This window comes from Cibotium barometz, chromosome 19 (assembly GCF_041138505.1).
Source record: "Cibotium barometz isolate CiBa-2024 chromosome 19, ASM4113850v1, whole genome shotgun sequence".
Classification (NCBI taxonomy): Eukaryota; Viridiplantae; Streptophyta; class Polypodiopsida; order Cyatheales; family Cibotiaceae; genus Cibotium; species Cibotium barometz.
Window position 1 is genome coordinate 40,185,588 of NC_141064.1, and position 25,784 is coordinate 40,211,371.

Genomic DNA, 25,784 nt, shown 5'->3' on the forward strand with positions numbered 1-25,784 from the left:
TCAGGTATCACGACATTCCTCGTCGTACCAGCTATTCTGTGGGACAGTCCCTCTTGGTGATGTAGGGGTGGCTCTGGAGTGCGGGAAGGCGGATGCAGCGGACGTATGGAGGGTGGCTGAGAGGTGTGTGGTAAGCTCATCAAGTGGGATGTGGACGTCAAGGTCGGAGAGGATGCGGTAGACATGATGAAAATAGATGGAAGAGGTCTCTCTGGTGAAGTGGTATCTTGGACGGTGATGGGGCAAAGCGGGTGGTTGGATGGTGTATCGGCATGTGAGGGAGAAGGCAAGGGAGAGAGAGAGAGAGAGAGATTGAGAGAGAGAGAGAGAGTTTGTCAACATACTCAGGAGGCGGTCTTTTCTTCTTCTTCTTCTTTCATTTTTTCCAACTAGCCTTAGGCCCAAGATCCTCCCCTAGTTACCGATTCTTCACCACCCATAGGCGCCCGCTCATAGGCGCTTAATTATCCGCCCATAGGCAATGCCGCCAAGGAAGCACCAAGGGGGGGTTTTGAACCCAAGATCTCTTGGTCCCAGGCAAACACCTTCACCACTTGAGCTATCACCTCATTGGCTACGCAAGAGGTGGTCTTACCAAAGTTCTTGATGTTTTTGTGCTCTCCCTTCTCCAATGATGACTACCATGAAACATTTATCCTATTCACACATGGGGAAAGTGTTCACACCTAAGAGGTTGTTCACACCTACTGAGCCCCGAATCCCTTCAGCCTGGATAGCCCAACCCTCTTCTTTCACTACATGGTGAGGATGGTTTGCAAAATCCAGATACATGTAATAGATGGCACTACAACAGCAACATACCTCTCAGCCTCCCATGGCGTTTTCTCCCGCTTCCTCAAAGATTTCTTGAGCCGTCTGTGGGACAGCTTTCACCGAGGAATCTTCCTCTTGCAGTAGTTACCCACCACCACAGCCTCACAATTGGCACTTGGTTGGCTATTGGAGAACGACCGACACAGTGTGCACGTTGCAGCCACTCCTTGGAGTCGCAAATGGCACTACCTTTCGGACTTCCCCAAAGAGCCACAAGTTTGGCAGAGAATTCTTCACCCCTACACGATGGTGTGATCCACACTCTGCATTATCACCTGGGGGCCAATGTGTGCGTTGCAGCCACCACAGCCTTGGGTTGAAGCCACCACAGCCTAGGGTTGCAACGGCACTGCCTTCGGGACTACCCCAAATCGCAACAAGTTTTGGTAGAGGATTCTTCGCGTCTACACAATGGTGTCATCCACACCATGCATTATCACCTGGGGGGCAATGGCCCGGGCAAGAGAGGCCAATCCTACCCTCTTCTATGAGAAGGTAACAAGAGGATAGTCTCTCCAATTATCTCATTGCAAGATAGATGCAATTACTGTCACCATTTGGCGACCCAATTGGTCCACATGTTCTTTCTCATTATGTATGTGTACATTGGACTAGTGTCCATGGCAGTTGCATATGTCAAGGATTGATGCCACTCATGTGATACTTTGGACTTGGCTTTCCGTTGGGACTTGTACCTATGTACATGCCCGGAAATGCCTAGAGGATTGTTCCATTGGGTCTCGTACCTCGTGTACTTGCCTGGAGCACGTCTATTCTAGTATAGTCTCATGAACGGGAATTGTGCATACCAATGCTGCATTGCATAGCATCTTTATGTGCTTTCTTGCAATTGAATTTGAATGCTGGTTTCATGCTTTCCTAACCAATGTGTAGTTCCGAATAAGGGGACGCCCACCCGTGAACCGTGCGTGTAAAATTATCTGCTGACATGGTTATGTGGCATGTGACAAGTGGTAAGTATTCTAGCCTTAGGAATTAGCATTAATTTATAAGTGAGTGTGTACAAACTTCATTAAGTTTTGGGCGACCAAAACTCACTTATAAATTATGACCAGCCCTGTGTTCACACACACTGATGTCCCGAGGTGAACAAAACTCAATGCTCACCACCCAGACCTTATCCCCTTTGTACAAAGGGAGCAACCAGCCATGTGTCCATCCTAGCTTGCACCACAAGTCACTTATCCTCTCTACCTGACACCTAGGGTGGACATCTGATCATATCTCTCTTCCCTCTCTCTCTATAGAAGGTGCCCTCCTTCATGAGGCTTCTTGGCTGTATTTTCTGCACTTTCTCCTTCCCAACTTCATATCCAAGCTTGCTAGTGTATTTTCCAAGCTTCCAAGAGTGTTTCTAGGTAGTGTTCACTCTCCCACACACTCCCAATGATTGAAATTCAATAAAATAGCTCTTACATTTGCTGTAATTTCTGCTCTTTTTGCTGAAAACCCTAATTTCAGCCTTCCTTTCTAAAGTTGAACCATAGGGGAAGCTTTCCCAAGATTCCCTTCATCCTCTTGAAGACTTGTGTCGTGAAGGATCGCGACAGATTGAAGTTTTCAACATTCCAAACGCTTCCATCGCAAAGACTCCCGCTGTCATCGACTCTACTTGCAATTGGTAAGCTTTGATGCTTAAATATGGAAGCAAGCAATAGGAGGGAGAAGTAGGATTCCATGTTCACATACCTTGTGTAGTGTTCTTTTGTCCTACGTGCTCTTGCAGATTGTTGCTACCATGTGTTGGTGGAACAATAGAGAGCAGATGCTAGGGAACATGGGTACTTGAGAGGGTAGTGTGAGTTGCAAGTCTCATTGACAACCACATTGTTTGCAATACTATATTCATATGCATTGGTATGGAAATCTGGTCAAAAATGCCCATGACACTATGTACTTGATTCTCCTAAGATTAATATACTTTATTTGAGGGAGGGACCTGTCGTTTCGGCTCATTAAGCTTCTCTTATCAATTCAGCAATTTACTTATTGTAATGAGCATGTTGTCCATTAAATCTTGATGTATTTAAGTGCATTGATTAGCATTGTGTTCAACCAAGTTACATTGGTATCAGAGCATACGGTTCTCTTTCACTTCTATCGTGAAAGACGATCACCACGAACAGTAGCTATGTCACCACGAATAGTTGTAGCCCATGTTGCAGGTGTTGTGCATGTAAAATGCCAAATACGCGGAATACTTACATCAACATTGGTATTTCAAATGCCATTGCCGACTGCAAATGTACATGCACAACACGTGCAACATGGGCTATACCTTTCTGTTGGTGTAAGTATTCCGCGTATCTCTCATGCCACTCATGCCCTCCAGTGTGCTTGTGGGAGAGAAGCTATGGGTGAAAATGCACCAATGTGTGTTGAGGGGCCAGCTATGCCTCATGCTCACAGGACACATGTATCTATGCCTAATGCATCACCTTTTGTTCCTAAAATGATGCCAGTCAGCGGGGCTGTCCCAATCGACAAACATGCGGGAAAACATGTTGAGATGCAAGCTAATGCATCAAAGTCTCGTGACTTTAAAGCCGGAGACAAATTTGTGAAGTTTGATGCATATCATGGGGAATATGATGCATCAAAGGCACTTGCTTTTATTACCTAGTTTGATATTGCTTTTAGTGATGAGGATCTTACTCAGAAATCCATGATGCGGCATGTAAGCATGTTCATGAAAGGCACTGCTGCCCATTGGTGGCTCACAAAGAAGCTCTCACCAAATCCTATTAGATCATGGGAAGAGTTCAAGGAGAGCTTCTATGCCCAATTCTTGCCTCCCAATGGATTGAATGAGATAACAATGAAGTGGGATTGGGTGAAGTAAAATGAGAGCAAAACGGTGAATGCATATGTGCAAAGGTGTTGGAAAGTGCTTTTGAAGGTGTCTCCATTTATGCACGTCACCGAGGCGAAAAGGAAGAGAAGGTTTCAGTAGGGATTGCAACCCGTATACAAAGCGGGACTACAAATGTATCCTGGTCCACCAACTAATCGTAGCCGCCACTGCCACACCGAGCAATTGAAACTCAAGTTGAGTCGATCCAATAAGGCTAAACTCCCATTTCAAGGCAAAGAGAGGGCTATCCAAAACCTACAAAGAAATGGACAGCCACCTAAAAAGGACAAAAACCAAGATAAAAATGATCCAAAGGCTGAAAATAAGTCTACCAAGAAGCATCCCTTCCAATGAGACTATGGCCTCACTCCAGAGCAGAAAAAGCAGTATATGAGAGAGGGGAATGCTTTACTTGTGGTAACACTGAGCATATTGCAAATGCATGCTCAAACAAGAAGAAGCATGATAATGCGAATGCATCAAAGCCCAATGTGCATATGGTTCCAGATGTGCAGGGCAACACTTCACATTATAGCAAAGACAGGGTTTTATGTAAAGCTTCGAGACAGCTTAAGGATCAGTCTGCTTTGTTCATGTTTGATGATTGTGCAACTAAGAACTTCATATCTACACAGATGGCAGCTGCTTTGGGTATGAAATGGAGAACATGGGTCCTCAAATTGAAGCAGGGGATGCCTTTGTTGCTAGAGAAGTGCAGGTTATGCCTATTATTGGCAAGTTGCGCATACACATTCAAGGCTATGCTAATCGTGACGACTTTCTTGTAGCGCCATTGAATGGCCGTGATGTATTGCTTAAAAAGCCTTGACACACACGCATTGCTCCGTGCAAGACTTACAAGACCAATAGGCCGAGAGCATGTGATTGATGCTAGTGAAGAGAGTGATATCATTCCTTGTATCCATAGTTGTTACGAGACGCGCCTCTAACAGTTCGAGGCGTACGACTGCCTAATCAAGGCGTCCAAAAAAAAAAAAAGAGAACTGGTTTGAGTCTTTAGACGGGGGCTTTAAGGGCCCAAGGCAGCCCCTCTCACACACACTCTCTCTCCCTCATTCTCTCCCTCCCTCCCTTAAGCCTTTCTCAAGACCCAAAGTTCAAAGTTCAAACTTCAAACACACTAGGATGATGATGTTTTTTATACCCACTTTTGGAGCTCTCTCTATACTCTAACGGTTCATTTCAGTTCATTTCGTTTTACTTTGTACCCTTGAATCTTGATGACGTATCCAAATGATGAGGATGGACTATTTTGGTCTCATAGGTCATTTTGGCCTTTTGCAGACGTTTAATACAGCTTTCTTTCTTTCACACACACACTCTCTCTCCCTCCCTCAAGGCTCATACATACAACGCTAGTCTCTCTCTCTCTCTCTCTCTCTCTCTCTCTCTCTCTCTCTCTCTCAACTTTCACTATATATATTATATAGTGATAGATATATATATATATATATATATATATATATATATATATATACATTCCTCAAATTGAAAGATGCAACTACACATGGTCCAGTGTTGATCATTCCAGATTTGCAAAAGTCTTTTAGTGTGGAATGTGATGCATCTAGAAATTGCATAGGAGCTGTCCTAAATCAAGAGGGACATGCCGTGGCTTATGAGAGGCCTAGAATGCATGATGCAGAGCTCTCTCTTGGATTTATGAGAAAGAGCTCTTGGCTGTAATTCATGCACTTACCATATGGAAACATTACCTTCTTGGGGCTGATCTCACTGTGAAGACAGATCACCAGAGTTTGAGGTATTTTCTTACCCAAACTAAATTGTCGGAGAAGCATATAATGATAGCCAATTTTCTCTCTATGTTTCATTTTCAGATCTTACACATCCTAAGAAAGAAGAATGTAGTGGCAGATGCATTGTCACAAAAGCCGTATGTAGCAGCTATCTCAGTTGCCTGTCAAGGAGACTTGTCTACCATGCATGATTTCTATCATACGAATGTTGATTTTGCCACTATTTGGACTGATTTGATGGCTGGTCATGCACATGCCTCATATGTGATCAAAGAGAGTTATCTCATGAAAGATATTTGCCTATGTGTGGTGTCTGATATGAGGCAAAAGTTTTTGGATGAGTGCCATGCTCCTCCATATGCTGGTCATAGACGCATGATGCCTACTACAGACATGATTGAGCGGTATTTCTTTTGGCCAGGTATATGGAAGGACACAGAGGCACATGTACGTGCATGTATCATCTGTCAAAAGGTGAAATTTGATAGGCAAAAGGCACCAAGTTTGCTTCAACCATTGCCTATTCCCACGCAGCCATGGGAAAATATTACAATGGATTTCATTATGGACTTGCCACGGACCCAACGGGATAATGATGCTATTTAGACAATTGTGGACAAGTTTAGCAAGCAAGTTCACTTCTTGCCGATCAAGAAGCATATGGTTAAAATATATCTTGCACAAGTGTTCAAGCATCATGGAATGCCGAAGCCAATTGTGGGAGATAGAGATCCCAAGACTACACATCTCTTTTGGCGGTGTAACACGCGGAAGCTCTGGGGGTCTTCTTTCAGCCCTAAACACCACTGGCAACATGCTGATGCAAAACGCAGACATGAAGAGAGAGTAGAGAGAGAGAGAGATGCTGGAAATTCAATATATTAATATGGTACAAAAAGGTACTCAGTCCACAGCCCTAGGCTATCTTGTAAAAAGGGTGATAAACACCAAAATCTAGTCCCTACTTGGACCCTAAGGATCCACTCCATAAAGGAATGAATCATTACAATGAGGAGCCTCTTTGCCTATTTATAGGCCTTTGGATTCCTTGGGGAACTGGCCGACCAGCAATCGGCCAGCCGACTGGATACTAAATCCTAACATGAAGATGCGCCTGCAGCCGCCTCAGCCGACAGCTCCTGTGTCCTTCTTTGGTTCAGCCGAGAGCTCCTGTACATAGCCGACAGCATCTTCAGGTCATCTCCAAGTCCCCACTACACACTGTGCTCCATGTCCTAGTCTTTAATCTGTTTTTCTTGGCTGCCCCTTCTCGATTAGCCCTGAGAATGTACATGGACAAGCATGCACATGACATCCCCCTCTGCTAAACTTAATGATGGGATTCCAACCTTTTCCTTGGATGACTGTCATCATCCCAATCTTTGACTTATTTGATAATATGGACACTAAATTGGACTTCTCATTAGCTTATCACCCTCAAACAGATGACAAAAGTGAGGCTGCAAATTCAGTCGTGTTGAATATCTTGAACTGTTATGTGGCGGATCAAAAGTCTTCTTGGGAGAAGTACTTGCCACTTGTGGAATTTGCATACAACAACACGGTGCATACATCTATGAGAAAGGCCCCGTTTGAGAATGTTTATGGTAAGGTGGTTTTGCCACCCATCCTTCGTACAAAGGATGAAATTTTCAGCTGATGAGTATGTAAGAGACTTGGATATTGCTTTTGCTCAGGTGCGGACAGCCATTGCAAGGTCACAAGACAAGCATAAAAATGCTGCCAACAAGCATAGAGAGCAATTTGATGTTAAAGAGAATGATTGGGTATTGCTAAAATTTGAGAAAGCAAGACTTGCAAAGAGACTGGCAAAGAGGGTGCATATCCTAAGCTTGCAGCCAAATACTATGGGCCTTTTCGAGTGATCGAGAAGATCAATGAAGTAGCTTTCAGGTTGGCATTGCCTAGCCATTGGCACATACACAATGCTTTTCATGTGAGTCTCCTTCGCAAGTACATAGGACCGAAGCCCAGTGAACCGGTCATTGAGGATCCACCAGAAGTGGATGAGCTTGAAGAGATTTTGCAGCCACAGAAGATTGTGTATCACAAGGAATGCAAGATTTCCGCAAGCAAAGTTGTCATGTGTTACCTTGTGAAGTTCAAGAACTATTATCCCATTGATGCTAAATGGGTAGATGAAGAGTTCTTTGGTGATTGCCCTCACTTGCTTCAAACATATTTGGATGCTTTTCAGTTGCAGACAACTGTTTAGAAGCCAGAGGGATATTACCATTTGGTGACCCAATTGGTCCACGTGTGCTTTCTCATTATCTATGTACATTGGACTAGCACCCACGGATGTTGCATATGCCGGGAATAGATGCCACGCATGTGATACTTTAGACTTGGCTTTCCGTTGGGACTTGTACCTGTGTATACATGCCCGGAAATGCCTAGAGGATTGGTATCCCATGTGTCTAGTACCTCGTGTACTTGCTTGGAGCACGTCTATTTTGGTATAGTCTCATGAACGGGGATCTTCCATACCAATGTTGCATTATATAGCATCTTTATATGCCGGGTAAGGGGACGCCCACCCGTGAACCATGCGTGTGAAACTGTCTGCTGACATGGTTATGTGGCATGTGAGAGGTGGTAAGTATTGGTCATAAACCTAGCCTTAGAAATTAGCATGAATTTATAAGTGAGTGTGTACACACTTCATTAAGTTTTGGGTGACCAAAACTCACTTATAAATTATAACCAGCCTTATGTTCGCACACACTGATGTCCCGAGGGACAAAACTCAATGCCCACCGCCCAAACCTTATCCCCTTTGTACAAAGGGAGCAACCGACCATGTGTCCATCCCACCTTGCACCACAAGTCACTTGTCCTCTCTACCTGACACCTAGGGTGGACATCTCATCATATCTCTCTTCCCTCTCTCTAGAAGGCGCCCTCCTTCGTGAGACTTTTTGGCTGTATTTTCTGCACTTTCTCCTTCCCAACTCCATATCCAAGCTTGCTAGTGTACCAGGCTTCCAAGAGTGTTTCCAGGTGGTGTTCACTCTCCCACACAATGGTGTGATCCACACTACGCATTATTACCATTTTCTTTTTCTGTTTTTGCTTTTCCTCCTCTCTTTTTTGGGCCGGGGGGAGGGGGTAATGGGGCACAGTGGAAAGGCCAGCCCTGCCCTCTTCTATGAGGGCAGTAAGAGGACAAGCTATCCAATTATCTCATTGCAAGATAGATACAGTTCCTACTCCCGACTTATCGGCAAAGACTTCATCTCCAAGCACTAGTCAAAGACGGGAGATGATCAGCAGCAATGCTGCTTGGCAAAAGAGGGTGCATATCCTAAGCTTGCAGCCAAATACTACGGGCCTTTTCGAGTGATCGAGAAGATCAATGAAGTAGCTTTCAAGTTGACATTGCCTAGTCATTGGCACATACACAATGCTTTTCATGTGAGTCTCCTTCGCAACTATATAGGACCGAAGCCCAGTAAACCGGTCATTGAGGATCCACAAGAAGTGAATAAGCTTGAGGAGATTTTGCAGCCACAGAAGATTGTGTATCACAAGGAATGCAAGCTTTCCGCAAGCAAAGTTGTCATGTGTTACCTTGTGAAGTTCAAGAACTATCATCCCATTGATGCTAAATGGGTAGATGAAGAGTTCTTTGGGAAATGCCCTCACTTGCTTCAAACATATTTGGATGCTTTTCACTTGCAGACAACTGTTTAGAAGCCGGAGGGATGTCACCATTTGGTGACCCAATTGGTCCACGTGTGCTTTCTCATTATGTATGTACATTGGACTAGCGTCCACGGATGTTACATATGCCGGGAATTGATGCCACGCATGTGATACTTTAGACTTGGCTTTCCGCTAGGACTTGTGCCTGTGTGTACATGCCCGGAAATGCCTAGAGGATTGGTGTCCCATTGTGTCTAGTACCTCGTGTACTTGCTTGGAGCACGTCTATTTTGGTATAGTCTCATGAACGGGGATTTTCCATACCAATGCTGCATTATATAGCATCTTTATATGCCGGGTAAGGGGATGCCCACCCGTGAACCATGTATGAAACTGTCTGCTGACATGGTTATGTGGCATGTGACACGTGGTAAGTATTGGTCATAAACCTAGCCTTAGGAATTAGCATTAATTTATAAGTGAGTGTGTACACACTTCATTAAGTTTTGGGTGACCAGAACTCACTTATAAATTATGACCAGCCCTATGTTCGTACACACTGATGTCCGGAGGAGGACAAAAACTCAATGCTCACCGCCCAAACCTTATCCCCTTTGTACAAAGGGAGCAACGAACCATGTGTCCATCCCAGCTTGCACCAGAAGTCACTTGTCCTCTCTACCTGACACCTAGGGTGGACATCTCATCATATCTCTCTTTCCTCTCTCTCTAGAAGGCGCCCTCCTTCGTGAGGCTTTTTGGCTATATTTTCTGCACATTCTCCTTCCCAACTCCATATCCAAGCTTACTAGTGTACCAAGCTTCCAAGAGTGTTTCCAGGTGGTGTTCACTCTCCCACACAATGGGTGTGATCCACACTGCGCATTATTACCATTTTCTTTTTCTTTTTTTCTTTTCCTCCTTTTTTTGGGGGGCGCCGGGGCGGGGGGGGGGGGGGGGTGGGGGGTAGTGGAAAGACCAGCCCTGCCCTCTTCTATGAGAGGGCAGCAAGAGGACAAGCTCTCCGATTATCTCATTGCAAGATAGATACAGTTCCTACTCCCGACCTATCGGTAGAGACCTCATCTCCAAGCACTAGTCAAAGACGGGAGATCATCAGCAGCATTGTTGCTTGGCATATGCGACGGACCCAATGCAACCAGGCCATTCAGGGAACTCCCAAAACCGCCAAGGTCCTTTTCTCATCAGCAGGACAGCGAGATCACTTGGCATTACAGGCCTCCTGTTCTCCCCCCCCCCCCCCCCCCCCCCCCCCCCCCCCCCCCACAAAAAAAAAAAAGCTTTTTCTTCACCCCTTTTGAGGGTTCTAAGCAGGTACATGTAGCCTTTGGCTGTTTGATTTTAACTATTCTTTCCTGGAAAAAAAAAGTCTTACTTCACGAATTAATGGTATATGCTTAGTTTTGCACAAAGTAAACGGATGTCTCACGGACCCAACGACAAAATAATCAGCTTACATACATGATCTGCTTGGGGTCATGCTCCATGACAGACCAGTTTAGAAAGAATCGCTTGAAGTACGATATTGCCGTTGCCTATACCAATGACAAAAACAAGAAAGTTCGTGAATAATTGAATTTCCACTGGTAATTTCAGAGAAAAACACACACGCACATGTGCATGCGCACTCACACCACCACGCAATGCACAGGTTATTTTCATCGGACCTGGATCTTATGAGGGAAGCTAAAAGCAGCACAAACTTGTTGAATCTTTTGCTCATAAAACCTTTGTATTAAGATCTCTTCATCCACTGCAAGCGGCTCTGGAAGTGACGATGCTTGTCACCAGCTGCAGGCAAACACCAATATAAAACAGATTTCATAATAAAAGCAACATGGCAATCCTGCATGACTACACCCGTTCGTCTTCCTTTACTTCAACCTAGAACAATCTGCCAGTGCACCTCTGCAACAAAATGTAAAATGTAGGATCCCTACCTGAACCATCCCTGTGATTGGAGCCCCAGGATATGCCAATGACCCATCTGCTTGCACCTCCACACGAGTGGCACCGTACTGATTCAAAGAAGGAAAACATATTTCTTTTAGTAACTTTTATGATCCATAAGTTTGGCAACCAGCATTCATTAGTTTGAATTACCAGGAATACATGTATCCGCCACAACATGCGTAATCTGTTATTTTAGATGCATGTATTATGTGTGTATCACATGCATATGTATGGGCATGCGTATCTTTGTTACCAAAAATACATGTACCCACCACAACATGCGTAATCTGTTATTTTGGATGCATGTATTATGTGTGTATCACATGCATTTGTATGGGCATGCGTATCTTTGTATAGCATGCGTATGTATGAGAGTGTGTAGGAAGGTATGCAAGTAAGCATGTATGTATGTATGTCTGTATGTATGCATGTATGTAGGTGTGCATATGTACGTATAGATTTGGGGCAACGTAGATATACATGATCTTAACTCCCAAATAGTGCATAAATTTTATGATCGAGTGAGATAAAGACAACTCCAAAAGTATAAAACTGTATCTGAGAGCGGTGTGATGCCACTGATTATTTTTCTGCATGTTTGAGTCATAGGAGGTATCCATATCCCCTTTTTTTTTAACAGCCTAATCTGTACACCCCCCCATGTCTAAACAACTTTTCTCAGTCTGCCATAAAATCACCTGTTCTTCAATCTAATCTGCTGTGCTCTCCTCAAAGCTAATAAACACAATCAATTCTTGTTCTTCTGACACTAAAACTAGAATTAGTGAAAGCCTTAGTCTATTAAACAGCATGCCCACACAATGACCCTTGATTTGCCCACAACCCAAGTGGAAACCCTCAAGCTTGCTACCATTAGATCACCACCTCACGAAGTCAATCTGAAATTCCTCAACATGCCCTCACTATGCTTAACCACCCTTTCAAAGTTTATAAAAAAATCAAGGAGTGGTTTGCAGATTTTTGGGAGATCTGCTTACCTTCTTAAGGGCAGCAATAGCTCTGTCGTTCGCCTCGCGGCGCTTTTCAACCTGTAAACAGATGATCAAACTTTACAATAACACAGTCATGTGTGAAATATAATTTCAATCATATCCTTGTCTACAACAAAAGAGATAAAAGGGGAAGAGAGGGGGGGGGGGGGGGGGGGGGGGGGCGGGGGGCGGGACTATCAATATCTGTTCTTTGCTCCACATAATCCTTACAGGTCTGCAGCCGAGTGGCTATTTTACCAGATGGCCAAAGGGGGGAATAAGTTTGAACCTCAAAACCTATCTCCTGGTCCCCCCAGCATTCACATGATGTACATATATAGCATGTTAGATGTGTGAAAGGGCCAAATTTTGGGGCTTTTGTGTTAGAAATGACTTCATGAAAATGATGAATTAATGCTTTCGATGGAGAACCCTTCACATGTCGTCAACTTCAAAGAAGGAAATCACCACCTCTATGCATACAAACTACAGCCCGTCATCCTTGCGAAGAGGGAAATGGAGTAGCCTGGTGTAGGCGTGTGCCCTTATGCATGGGAAAGAGCATGGGCAGCCTATGTAGCCTCTATAGGTGCCCCTCTGCTAGCCTCCTAAGAAGCTTACTTCTCATTGCCTATAAAAAGAGGGACTTCTTCATCGTTTTGCTCACCTCCTCCTCCCCTTTGTTGAATACCCTAATATCATGTAGCCATTTATATGGTAGTGACGTATAGACGTAGGCTAATAATGGGCCGGGGCACTTTCTGTAGGATTATACATATGTGGTAGTGACCATGTGAACAGGGGCTTAACAGGGGCACTTTTTCCCCCTACACATTATAGAGGTTTTTTCCCCTGGACATTATGTGTGTCCAGACACCTATACTTTTATATTTCGGGTTTGTAATTAGGGTACTTGTGGTTGTACACATCTTATCACTTCATTCTGGTATATCCACACTCTCGAGCTCTCTATTGCTCCCTTCTCTCTGTTCTTGCTGTTTTCGATGTATTCTTGCTAAACATTAGGGTTTGTCAGAACCCAACAGTGGTATCAGAGCTCCAGGTTGATTCTGCCTCGAGCGTTTGCAGCCCGCACAACACCCCAAATTTTTTTCACCCATGTAGCTAGTACCCGACCGTACATTCTCATGCTACCTTATACCTGTCCATATGCCTACGCAAGCTCGTACCCAACCGCACATCCTCACACCGCCTCATACCTATCCGTACACCTGAGCAAGCCCGTACCCGACCATACATCCTCGTGTCGTCATGAACATGTTCGTATATACGCAAATGATGCCCGTACAGTCGCCGTACTTGCAGTCTGTACTGTTGGTACCGCCAGTATCTGCTCGCATTTGTACCTACCACACCTACAAATTTCAAAATTTGGGGCTTTTAGCACAAATTGGGGCTTTCAATCTTCAAGGTAACAAAGTTTCTTGTCAATTCTGCTTTCAGCTGCCAATTTCTGTACAGTGACTACTATAAGGCTGTTTGCAGTGTGTTGCATTTCCCAAGGGAAAGTTGACAAAAATCATTTCAGAAATTGTGTGCATTGCTGCCCATGCATATGCAATTAGAAATGACTTAAAACGCTGGAGATGTATTTGGTCACTTGTGTATTGGCAAAGGAGGACAAGCTTGATTGGAGTAATTACTCCATGTGGACCTTTATGATCAAAAACTTGCTTGTGGCCAAGGACCTATGAGGTTTTGTGAGCAGGAATCATACCCGTCTTGAAAACATTGTGCCTAGCACGCCTCAAAGAGGTGATAGGTGAGGTGGTTAGCAAACCTAAGCCCAACCTACAGCGCCTCGCCCTCACAAGAGCAAAGAAGATGGGATGCGAGAGATGCACATGCCATGTCCTTAGTTGCTTTGTCGATCTCAAGAGGTCACTTATACCTCATATCCGGCCTTGCAGGACGTCAAAGCATGCTTGGGATACTTTGGAAAATTGGAGGCCATGTACCAGGCCAAGAATGAGGCCAAGGTTATGTATTTGAAAAGATAGCTTGATGGTATACATATGAATGAGGGGGGCAGCATGTTAGATCACTTGACAAAGATCCGAGATCTTCATCATGAGAAGTTTCTGAAAATTGATGAAGTGATTCCGAACAGCCAGCTAGTGTCTATGACACTCAACTCTTTCCCTGAGTCATACTTGAGCTTCCACACATTGCTCACCTTGTCTACAAGGGAAAAACCTAACCCACTCACATTCTCGAAATTGATGGGGCTTTTGCCGCAGGAAAAGCGGACAAGGAAGACCATATCGATAGGTATGCCATGTTCAAGCATTTGTGGCACATAACAAAGGCAAAGACAAAACAGGTGGCTCTCAGCCAAGGGATGATTCCAGACAACCATCAAACAAGGAGAAGGATGATGCGTGCAGACCCAAGAAAAAGCTCAAGTATCATTACTGCAAGAAGCCAGGGCAATATATTGATGAATGCAGAAAGAGGATAGTCAAAGAGAAGAAGAAAGAAAGAGGATAGCCAAAGAGAATCAGGTATGGTTGTCGGTGACTCTTCTACTACTCTTGTAGGTAAAGATGATGCATCAACAAATTATGTGCAAGATAATTGGACTTTTCTTGTATGCAGTTATGATGCTTCTCAAGAGCATGTCTCTCAGTGTGGATGAGAAACAAGTTGTATGGTATTTTGATAGCGGGGCCTCTAAACACATCACCTCCAAGAGGGATTTGTTCACAAAGCTAGGGGCTGCCCTAGAAGGTAAGAAGGTCTCGTGTGCAAATAAGCATTCTTATCCTATGAAAGGCATCGGTAAGATTGTACTCACAGTAGCTGATGGTCCAGATTTATGCTTGCGAGATTTGCTTTGTGTCCCTAGGATTAAGAAGAATTTGTTGTTAGTGTCCTCGTTTGCTCAAATAGGGTTTGTCGTCAATTTCAGGGATGACAGATCGTAGTGAGAGACCAAGAAAAGGACTATGTGATAGTCACTTCTGGGACATTATACCATAGACTCTATCATCTTGATAGTGCAAGCATATGATGCTTGTGTGGTTACTATATCTACTCCTGCCATGCAAGAGACAGAGTTGTGGCATGCTAAATTTGGGCATGTGAATTATGGCAATCTGATGCTCTTGCAGAAGCAATAAATGGTGCATGACATGCCACATGTTGAACTACCTCCCAGACACATATGTGAGGGATGCATTCTGTCACATGCGCGGAAGCTCTCTGTCTTCTTTAAGCCCTACCTTTCATAGGAACATATCAATGCAAAACACAAAGAAGAAGAGAGAGAGAGAGAGAGAGAGCTGTATTTTTAGTGTATTTATATAGTACAAAAAGGTACATGTCTTGGCAGCCCTAGGCATGCCAAAAGGTAGCAAACACCCTATCCTATGACCTATCCCAAAGGGTAACTAGATAACTAACAATGAGAAATAGTATGCCTTTTATAGGCTCTTGCAGGAACTAATCAACTGGTCGTCCTGCTATCAACCAGCTCCATGGACCCCCAAAAATATTGATGTTGCTAACTAGAAGTACACGACCTCGAACACCAGACCGACAGGGTTTTGGTCCACCTCTAGCCCTCCACAAGCCTGTCACGGCATATACTGCTCCAATCCTGATGTTTATCCTACAGCAAATCACGGATTTAGCCTTGGGATTAGCATGTCCATGTGCATGCACATGACATCCCCTTCTGCTAATCTTGATGACAAGATTCCAACTTCTACCCAGAGATGATTGTCATTATTCCCTATCTTCACACATGGTCTCCCATACATGTCATCCTTCCCTTCCTAGCAACCTTTTCACTAAAAACCTTGCCTTAGGTCTTTGAATCGACTCCAAATCCAATTTAGATTTGTGCATCCATTTCACTCATCTCCTAGCCCTTCATGCCCTGTCCCTAAACACTCTTTGGTCTTCTTTTCCTGAGTATTGAGTCTAGCATCCTCACTCCACCCCTTGGATGATCATCATTCCTGAAAGCCTTTCTTGGTATGCCCCAAGTGGCATCCAACTCATAGGGCTACCATTCCCCTTGGGTCTTGTGGAACACCACCAACCAACCTCCTCGGAACTTCTTCCATGTCTTGTGTTACTCTCCTTGGACTATGCACCTTCATCTAGCACACCATCAATGCTTAGCATTGCTAAACTTGAAGCTTTGACACCAATGTCACATGCATAGAAGCTCTGTGTCTTCTTTTAGCCCTAAAATCCTTTCATATAAACATCTTGATGCAAAACACAAAGAAGAGATGGAGAGAAGAGAGAGAAATAGCTGTATTTTCAATATATTCATATAGTATAAAAAGGTACACATCTTGGCAACCCTAGGCGAGCCCAAAAGGTAGCAAACACCCTGTGCTATGACCTATCCCAAAGGGCAACTAGATAACTAACAATGAGCAATAGGAAGCCTTTTATAGGCTCTTGGAGGCACTAATCAACAAGCCAACCTGTTGTTGGCCAGCTCCATGAACCCTCAAAAATATTGATGCCGCCGACTAACACCTAGCTGATAGGGTTCTGGTCCACCTCTAGCCCTCCACAAGCCTGTAACAGCATATACTGCTCCAATCTTGATGTTTGTCCTGCTGAAAATGGGGGATTTAGCCGTGGGATTAGCATGTCCATGTGCATACACATGACATGTTCTTGGCAAAATGCATCGTAATGCTTTCCCAAAGGATGGTTTGATGAGAGCTGATCGAAAATTACACCTCATGCACAATGATGTATGTGGTCCTATGAGGACACCGTCACTTAGAAAGCACATGTACTTTGTAATATTCTTAGATGATTACTTTTTGCTTGGGTATACCCGCAAGCCTAGTCAATGGTACGACCCATCGCCTCGATCTTCTTAATCACCCTTGCTTCACCCCAATAATTGTGCTTCATGTCTAATCCATTCTACCCTTACCTTCTTCTTCGGCTCCACATGTCTAGATCCTCGCCAATCGACTACCACTCCTTTCACCTCAGGATCCCATAGCTCCAATGACAGAAGAAGACAACCCCAAAAAGAAAGAGAGAACACCGCAAACCGATACCTCCACGAGAGCCAAGATACCCATTATGGTGTCTTGACAAAGATGCTAGAGCTTCATGTACATCGCCATCGACCTCCAGCATCTCGCAGCGCAAGCAGTCTCCATGCGTGTTGCCTCCTTGTCTCTCCGGAAATCCCCCCTCGCACGACTTGCTTACTAATACCATTGTTTTACTAACTCCTCTTTCATCATACCACCTACCACCAGGATACTGATCATTAAGTATTCCGTGCTAGTTTACTCATTCAAGTACTTTGACTCCTCTACTGAGGATGTCCCGCCGCAAAGACGACAAAAAACAAAAACACAAAAACAAAATAAAGAGTACTATTGGGCACATACAAAACAGCGAACTCCTAACCCATCAGACTAGCTGGATACTTAATCGCCAGTACTCCACTAACTTCTTTCCATCTTACTAACTTCCCCACGTCCTCTCATTTCCGAAGAGACATGAGAACCAACCAAGTGCGACACTTCCCCGCGTGCCTCAACAACCTCTCACCGATCATCGACTTTAGGAAGGGGAGTATGTTAACCACATACTGGTTGTGTCACGGAGCGGTGATCTCGGGTTGCGTTCTGGGCGCGAGTTCCCGCTCGGGACTAGAAAATCCAGTACAAAAGTGAAAACAAAGAGTACTTGCTGAATGTTGCACACCAAGACCTATAGCTCGTCTCAAAGAGGACGACGAGCCGGTCGTTTCGAGTACTAGAACTTCAAAATCGGACTCCGTATGAAGGAGTTATGACCAAAAACGTACAAACGGCAATGGAAAACAGTGTCACCCAAACGCGGGCTTCCAACCCAAAACTTGTATTGATAAAATGCCGACACGCGACGAGATTACAATGGGATCACAAGAGTGATGAGAGAAAATGACTTGCGGGTATCCGAGGCACGGGATCCCTTGCCCACAAGCCGTCTTGTATCTAAACGAAGGTAGGAGAGGTCGGGCTAAGCCACATTACTCCACCTCAAGGTACTCCCATATAGATGCAAAGAATTCGGGGCGTCCACACATACCTCGAGAGCACCATGTGAGGCCGGATAGAAATCCCACGCCTCACATACACCTAACACATTCCTACAACAACTATGTCTGCACACTTATGTAATGGGCGCCAACACTATATATTGTAAATCCCGTCATTTGATGAGGGAAACGCCCTAAAGACGCTCCCAAGTATTGAGCTTTGAAGGACACACAAGAGGATCTTGGTTAGTTGGCCAATCCATAGAGAAAAGCCTTGTAACTATGTTTTGGGCGCCCTGGGTCACTTACTCCCGGGCAGCCTAGTGGAAAAAGGCTTGAAACTCTCTCATTTGTGCAATAGAAGTGGAGTGTTCTCTCTCTGCCTCTCTTGCAACTCTAATCTAGCATGTGTAGTGTGCTTAGGGATATCAAGTGCATCCCGCACTTGGATGCCACGAAGACATATCTATACAGAAGATGCAGGACCTCGGATGGTAAACTGGTCCCATGTGAGCCCAGTCCGGGACGAGTCAGCCAGGGATCCATCTCAGTTGTCAGAGGTCAGGTGTGCATTGTCCTGCATAGGAGTCTAAGGTCAGGTGTGCACTGTCCTGCACATGAAACAGTGCCAGTCCGCACTGTGAGTCTCCCTTTGGAATGATGTCAGTGATTCTGTGTATCTGTTATGGTACCGAATGCCAGATCACTGAGTAGTTAGTTAGGGTTTGCATGTAGAACAAGGGGCCAGCCCATAGGGCTACCCCGGGTCTTTGTGTGGGCATGTGGATAGTGTGGAACCACCCCCATGAGGGCCGGGAAGGCCCTGGCTGAACCCACCAGCCATGGAGGGGCTGTGGGACAGCCCTAGGGGCAGGCTAAAGGCAGACATTCAGGAGATGCAGCCTTTGTATGGCTGTAGGGCAGGTATGGGGCAGCCCATACAGGCTGTCCAGCCATCCAAAATCAAGCGCATGATGCCCAGCCAATTAGGGAAAAATGCGCAACATTTTATGTGTTTTTTTCAGCATTAAATGCTGAATTATTCAGTTGTGGGACATTTTATGCTGGCCACCTGGTTTAGAACCGGCCGACTGCTATTGTTGGAGTAGTATAAAAGGAAAAGCCCACAATCCCATTAGTTCATCTCATTTCTCACCAAGAGCTCAAGCATAAAGGGGCTAGATAAGCCAAGAAGGTGCTAAGCAAAGGGGTGAAGGACTATAGGTCAAGGGCAGGGAATTCCCAACCAAGAAAGATCAAGGATTTCTGTATTTTCTTTCAAATTTACACCATCCGTGGTGGGGGCCCTACAGAGGGTATTTGGGACCCAATACTGTGTCCTCTCTCTCTCTCTCTCTCTCTCTCTCTCTCTCTCTATATATATATATATATATATATATATATATATATTTTCTGCACATCTCCATTCAATTTGTGCGTTAATCCCGTCACGAAAAGAGTGCTGATTTCTGAGCATTGAAGTTACCGATTCTTCTCCAAAGCTTCCGCATGTTACAGTGGTATCATAGCCTACTTCAAGTGCAAAGATTCAGCAAAGAAACCAGAATTTTTTCTCGCTCGTGTGGTTGGTTTTCAGACGCAGGTGGACTACCCCTTTCAGAGTGACTCCTGTCCCTCGAAGGACGGTTGGTTTTCAGCCTCCGGACGTCTCCCACACACAGATAGTGGATGGTCAGATTGCGTTCCGAAAAGGAAGCGCATTTTCCTGCTATGGCGATCTTCGACGACGAGAGAGACCAAGAACCATGGAACCAGAGTGCACCAGGCAGCCCAGCTAGGGCACAAGACTTGAGTGTTACAGACTTGTTCTTGTTGGGGTAAAGGCGTTATGCCCACCCTTATAGTGTGTACAAGCCCATAAGTTATAATACATAGTACACTTAGTACTTTTAATGTACTAAGTGCACTATGTGTACTAGTGCAATATACATGTGTGATAGGGGAGTCACACACTCATGCTTTTCATGAGTTGACTTATCCCCACAACTCTCTCTCTCTCTCTCTCCCTTGCTTCTCTGTGTATGTCTCCCATGAATGAACTCTAAACCCTAATTGCTGTTTTCTCCCCATCAACTGGTATCAGAGCCGGTGCCCTTTGAATCTCTCTGCTGCATAGCTCTCGTTTCACACAACCTTTGCCCTTTTGAATCTCTCTGCTGCATAGGCTGCACTGTGGCCAGATAGTGCTGCCCCATCACCCAAGTCAAGGCCATCCAGCCAGTAGCGTGGGCTGCCCATCCACTCAGGCGCAGCCAATCAAGCGAAGAAGCAACAACATCTGAGCGAACAGCAGCCAAGGCAGACGGGCATCAATAGCAGTGCTAATCGTGTAGCGCTGCTAGGCGGAGACGGCGAAGGCAGCAGCCAGGCGTCGAGCGAGGAGGTCAGCGCATCGTAGTGAAACGATAGGGGAAGGCATCTGCTGGGCGTGAGCGAGTATCTGTAGCGCTGGATCCGACGTGAGCGAAGAAGATAGGCGAACGTCGAGCGTGGAGCACTGGCAGCTAAGGCTAGTAGGCCCCGGCGCCCGTCAACTCGCGTAGCCAACAACCGCTGGTCACCGTAGCGCTACTAAGCGAAGCTAGTCCACATAGCGAGCGAAGGCACTAGGCGGGCGAAGGCAGCAGCCCTAGGCGACCTGTAGCGTGGCTGAGGCAGCACACGTCCATACTCAGGCGGAGCAGGCTTCCTCACGAATAGCTTCCAGCGTAAAAGCTTGCAGGTGCTGGAGCTTGGAGAGGAGGCTGCTGAGCAGGGCTTTCGTGGAGCATGTAGTCGGCCAGCCCAAGCCCCCAACTACTAATCAGCAGCAGCATCATCATCCCACACAACTGTGTGGGAGAAGTCTTAACCTGCAACCTGTCAATGCCTACACAGAACAACAGGAGCATCAGCACCAAATTCATCAACCCGCCTGCAAATCAGAGAAAAATCAGAAATTTGAAAGGTATTTTGCTTCAATTTTTTTTTGGGACTTGCAATTGAGCAGGTACAATTATCAATTGAGCAGGTACAGGTGCCCAATTGCTCAATTTTTGAGCAAAATTGGCAAAATTGGGTGACATTGGTCACAATCAGGATAAATTTGCAGGAAATTGGTCACAATCAGGATCAATTTGCAGGAAATTGGATGTCGAAATTTGGGGTTTTTTGATGTAATTGTGCAATTAAGCACTCATACATGCTGTATGATGTGAAAAATCGCACATTTGGGCAAAATTGCAGCAAATTGCAGTGCAAATCAAGGGGCTTTTGTGCCGATTTGGTTGATTTGCATGCAGGCGATCGCATTTGATGCTGTGGATAATGTGTTGATGCCTTACAAGCACTCAATGTGCCTGTAAATCAAGGGGCTTTCATGTATTTGATGTATATGTGGCCAGGGGGAAGCATCGTGAACACTCTGGATGCCTTCATGTGCGCCAATGTACCATGCATGATCAGAAATTGATCTCAAATCAAGGGGCTTTTCAAGTTTGTATGCTTGTTGAGCTTGGCAAAGCAGCAGGCAAGACATTTATGCCTTGAATCCTCAGAAATCAGCTTGCAGTCAAGGGGCTTTTGCCCAATTTCTGTTCGGAACTGTTGTATGCAGTGTTCAGGACTGTTAAAGTCTGATTTTCACTCATTTGGACAGCCAGGAGAGCATTTATTGCTATTGTACCTGCTGGTACAGATTTGGCACAGCTTTGTGCATGTTTTGACATGGCTGTACACTGTTTTGAGTGATCAAAAGGTTCAAATTCAGCTGCTGAAATTGCCGGTACAGGTTTGGTACATCATTGGTGAGCGCTTAGTACTGCTGTACAGTACTTTGGAAGGGCAAAAGAGCACATTCAAGGTGCTGTCCAAAATCTGCAGCAACCAGATTTTGGTGTTTTCATCACATAAAGTGGGAGAAAAGTTGCATTCTTGCTTCCGCAGTGGGAGATAAACTTTGGGAGAAAAACTGTGAGCACTTTGTGTGCTTTGGGTGCAGTGTTTGCACATCTTGGGTGCAGTGTTTGCACATTTGCAGAGAGTCAGGCATTAAAGGTTGCATTTTGCTATGGCAACCACAGGTGAGAGCTCTTCATTGCTTCACATCAAGAAGCTTGAAGGCTCGCATAATTATGATATTTGGCAAACCCAGTGCTACAATGTGTTGCTCCAGAAAAAGCAGCACAAGCCTATCAAAGAAAGGGGTGTGATGCCCGCTTCTCTTACAGCTGAAGAGTGGGAAGATATGGATGAGCTGGCAAGATCTACTATCATGTTGTCTGTGTCAGACTCATTACTTTTCAGCATTCGTGAAGAGAAGACAGCTTGGGGAATGTGGCAGAGATTGCAGGACTTGTATGCCCAACAAAGTGCCTCAAGCAAAGTGTATTGGTTGAAGAAACTCATAGGTCTTCAGATGAAGGAAGGGGCATCTATGACAGCCCATCTAAATGAGTTTAATGGTATTGTCAGCCAGGTCATTAATCAAAAGTTGGCAATGGACGATGAGTTCAAAGCCACTTTTCTGTTATGCACTTTGCCAGAGAGTTGGGACACATTCAGGACAGCCACTAGCAATTCGAATGCTATGCTGTCATATGCAGATGTTGAGGGTGCTCTTCTTCAAGAAGAGATGAACAGGAAAAACAACTCTGTTGGAAAGTCCAATGCAATGAATGCACGTGGGAGATCCCAGCAAAGGGGTAAAAGCCAAGAAAGGGGAAGGAGCAAGTCTCGCTCCAAAAAGGATTTGGAATGCCATTATTGTGGCAAGAAGGGACACATCAAAAAGCAATGCTACAAATGGAAAAATGATCAAAAAGAAAAGGGAAAAGGCAAAGACAAAGAGAAGGATGAAGCCAAAGATGTAAAGCCAAAGGGCAAAAGTGGAGTCAAGATCGAAGAAATCAATGTGTCACATGCAGGTGGCAGTGAGGATGAGGTCCTCTTTACTTCTTCACTTGATGCCCATTCACTTCTTACAGGTGGTCATGGTATGCACTCATGGATCATTGATTCAGGTGCCTCCTTTCATGTCACAGGTTGCAGAGACTTGTTTGTCAGGTACACTGCTGGCAATGAAGGAGTGGTTTATTTGGGTGATAACCATGCATGCAAAATTCTTGGCAGAGGTGATGTGAGGCTTGTATTTTCAGATGGCTCACAGCTTATGCTCCATGATGTCAGGCATGTGCCTGAGATCAAGAAGAATCTGCTTTCTACTGGACAGCTTGATGATGCTGATTATGTTACCACATTTGGTAGTGGAAAGTGGAAAATTAGTAAGGGCTCACTGGTTGTTGCCAGAGGCTCTAAGGTGGACACTCTTTACTTTATGCATGCAGGTGTTTGTCACCATGCTAATGTAAATGCAACCGAGCTGCCGGAAATTTCTATGTGGCATAGCCGGTTGGGACACATGAGTGTCAAAGGAATGGAGCAATTGTCTCGTTTGGGTTACTTGCCTTCTCTAAAGTTTTCAAGTTTTCAGTTTTGTGAGCATTGTATATATGGTAGGCAACTATAGTGCCCCCACAAGAAAGCTCTTGGACAGAAAGATGCTCAGTTAGAGCTTGTGCATACAGATGTATGTGAGATGCCTCAGCTTTCTTTGGGAGGGGCAAAATATTTTGTGTCATTTATTGATGATGCCACACGCAAAGTGTGGGTTTATCCTCTTCGTTTGAAGAGTGATACATTCTCAGTGTTTCAGAAGTTTGTTGCTCATGTTGAGAATCAAACTGGCAAAACACTGAAGGCTTTGCGTTCCGACAATGGTGGAGAGTATACGTCCAAACAGTTTCAGGACTTTTGTGATGCTAAAGGCATCAAGAGGGAGCTCTCTACTCCTTATGATCCTCCACAAAACGGGACAGCAGAGAGGATGAACAGGACCATTCAGGAGAAGGTCCGTTCTATGTTGTCACATGCTGCACTACCTCATGGTTTTTGGGCTGAAGCTGTTATGACAGCCGTTCACCTTATAAACAGGTCACCTAACACGAGGCTTGGTGGAAAAGTGCCAGAAGAAGTATGGACAGGGAAGCCTCCGTCATACAAGCACTTGAGAGTGTTTGGTTGCGTTGCGTACGTGCACATACGCAGGGAAATACGCACCAAACTTGATCCTAAGTCTCACAAATGCATATTCCTAGGATATGGTGACAGAGGTGAAATGGGGTATAGACTTTGGGATCCCATGAATAGAAAGATCATACGCAGCAATGATGTCATTTTTTATGAAACATGCATGTATAAGGAGCCTGCAAGGCAACAGGAGCCTGGCAGAGTCATCTTTGATGATGATGGACATCATGGACAACAACAAAGGGCTGTAAATCAGCCATTACAGCAAGAAAACCAGCCCTTAAATGGTGCTGAAAATGGTCCAAATGGACAGCCAGAGATGGCAGAAGATATCCCTATGGATATACCACAGTTAGAGGAGATACCGGGCATGATTTTTCAGCCTTATGGCATGGAACAGGAGCCACCAATGGGTGATATGCAGGCTGGACAGCAACCTGCAAATGATGGTCATTGGGTACGGAGGTCCACTAGACCCTCCAGAGCCCCTGACAGGTTTGTTCCAGGGGTTGACTACTTGATGCTCACTGACTGTGGGGAGCCCTCATGTTATAAAGAGGCTTTACAGAGGGCAGACAAAGCTCTATGGGAGCGTGCCATGAAGTCAGAGATGGATTCTCTGCATAAAAATGAAACATGGAAGTTGGTGCATTTGCCTGCAGGCAAGAAGGTTTTGCCATGCAAGTGGGTATACAGGCTCAAAGTTGCATCAGATGCAAAGCCAAGATACAAAGCCAGGTTAGTGGCTAAGGGCTTCAAGCAGGAATATGATGTGGACTTTGATGAGATCTTCTCTCCAGTGGTCAAAATGACCACACTTAGAGCTGTGTTATCCAGACAGCCCAGACGGTGGCCAGTGCTTCTGAGAAGTACTCGGCTGTCCATGAAATGTTCCAGAAGATTTTTCTTCGGGACAGCCTCCCTCCCCAGCTCCCCCCGTCCAGACTAGAGGACCACAAGATTGACCTCCTCCCAGGCTCGGAACCCCTGAGCGAGTTTCCGTATCGCCTTTCCAAGGCAATGGAATCGGAGTTGGACCGCCAACACCAAGAATTGTTGCAATCTGGCTTCATCCGCCCCACCATGTCGCCGTTTGCAGCACCGATCTTATTTGTCAAGAAGAAAGATGGGTCTTCCCGTTTGTGTCGACTATCGTGCACTCAACAAGCTGACTATCAAGAGCAGATTCCCGATGCCTCGAATAGATTATATTCTCGAGAGGCTAAATGGAGCAAAGGTGTTCTCGAAACTTGATTTAAAGAGTGGGTACCACCAGGTGCGGATTGTGGAGGGGACGGAACGGGCCCACTATGAATTTGTGGTCATGCCATTTGGCTTGACGAACGCCCCAGCAGCTACATTTAACCGCATGATGATGCGTGTTTTCCGGGATTTGACTGGATTTGTGTGTGTTCATATTTCTGGACGACATACTGGTATTTTCAGCTGCGGTTGAGCAGCATGACATTGATGTGGAGAAAGTCCTTAAGTTACTGGAAAGCAACGAGCTCTACATCAATGAAAAGAAGTCGGAA

At 45.2% G+C, this 25,784-nt stretch overlaps 1 protein-coding gene across 1 annotated transcript in view; it reads right to left on the reverse strand.

Annotated features, from left to right (window-relative positions):
- CYCH;1 (cyclin H;1) overlaps positions 1-25,784 on the reverse strand; it is a 70,067-nt gene that overhangs the window by 17,200 nt on the left and 27,083 nt on the right. The window contains exons 3-6 of the mRNA XM_086813786.1: positions 12,129-12,179; positions 11,105-11,195; positions 10,845-10,948; positions 10,639-10,712 (exon numbers count right to left, since the gene is read on the reverse strand). Coding sequence (XP_086669912.1) covers positions 10,639-10,712; positions 10,845-10,948; positions 11,105-11,195; positions 12,129-12,179 — 320 coding nt within the window. The remainder of the gene's footprint in view (positions 1-10,638; positions 10,713-10,844; positions 10,949-11,104; positions 11,196-12,128; positions 12,180-25,784) is intronic.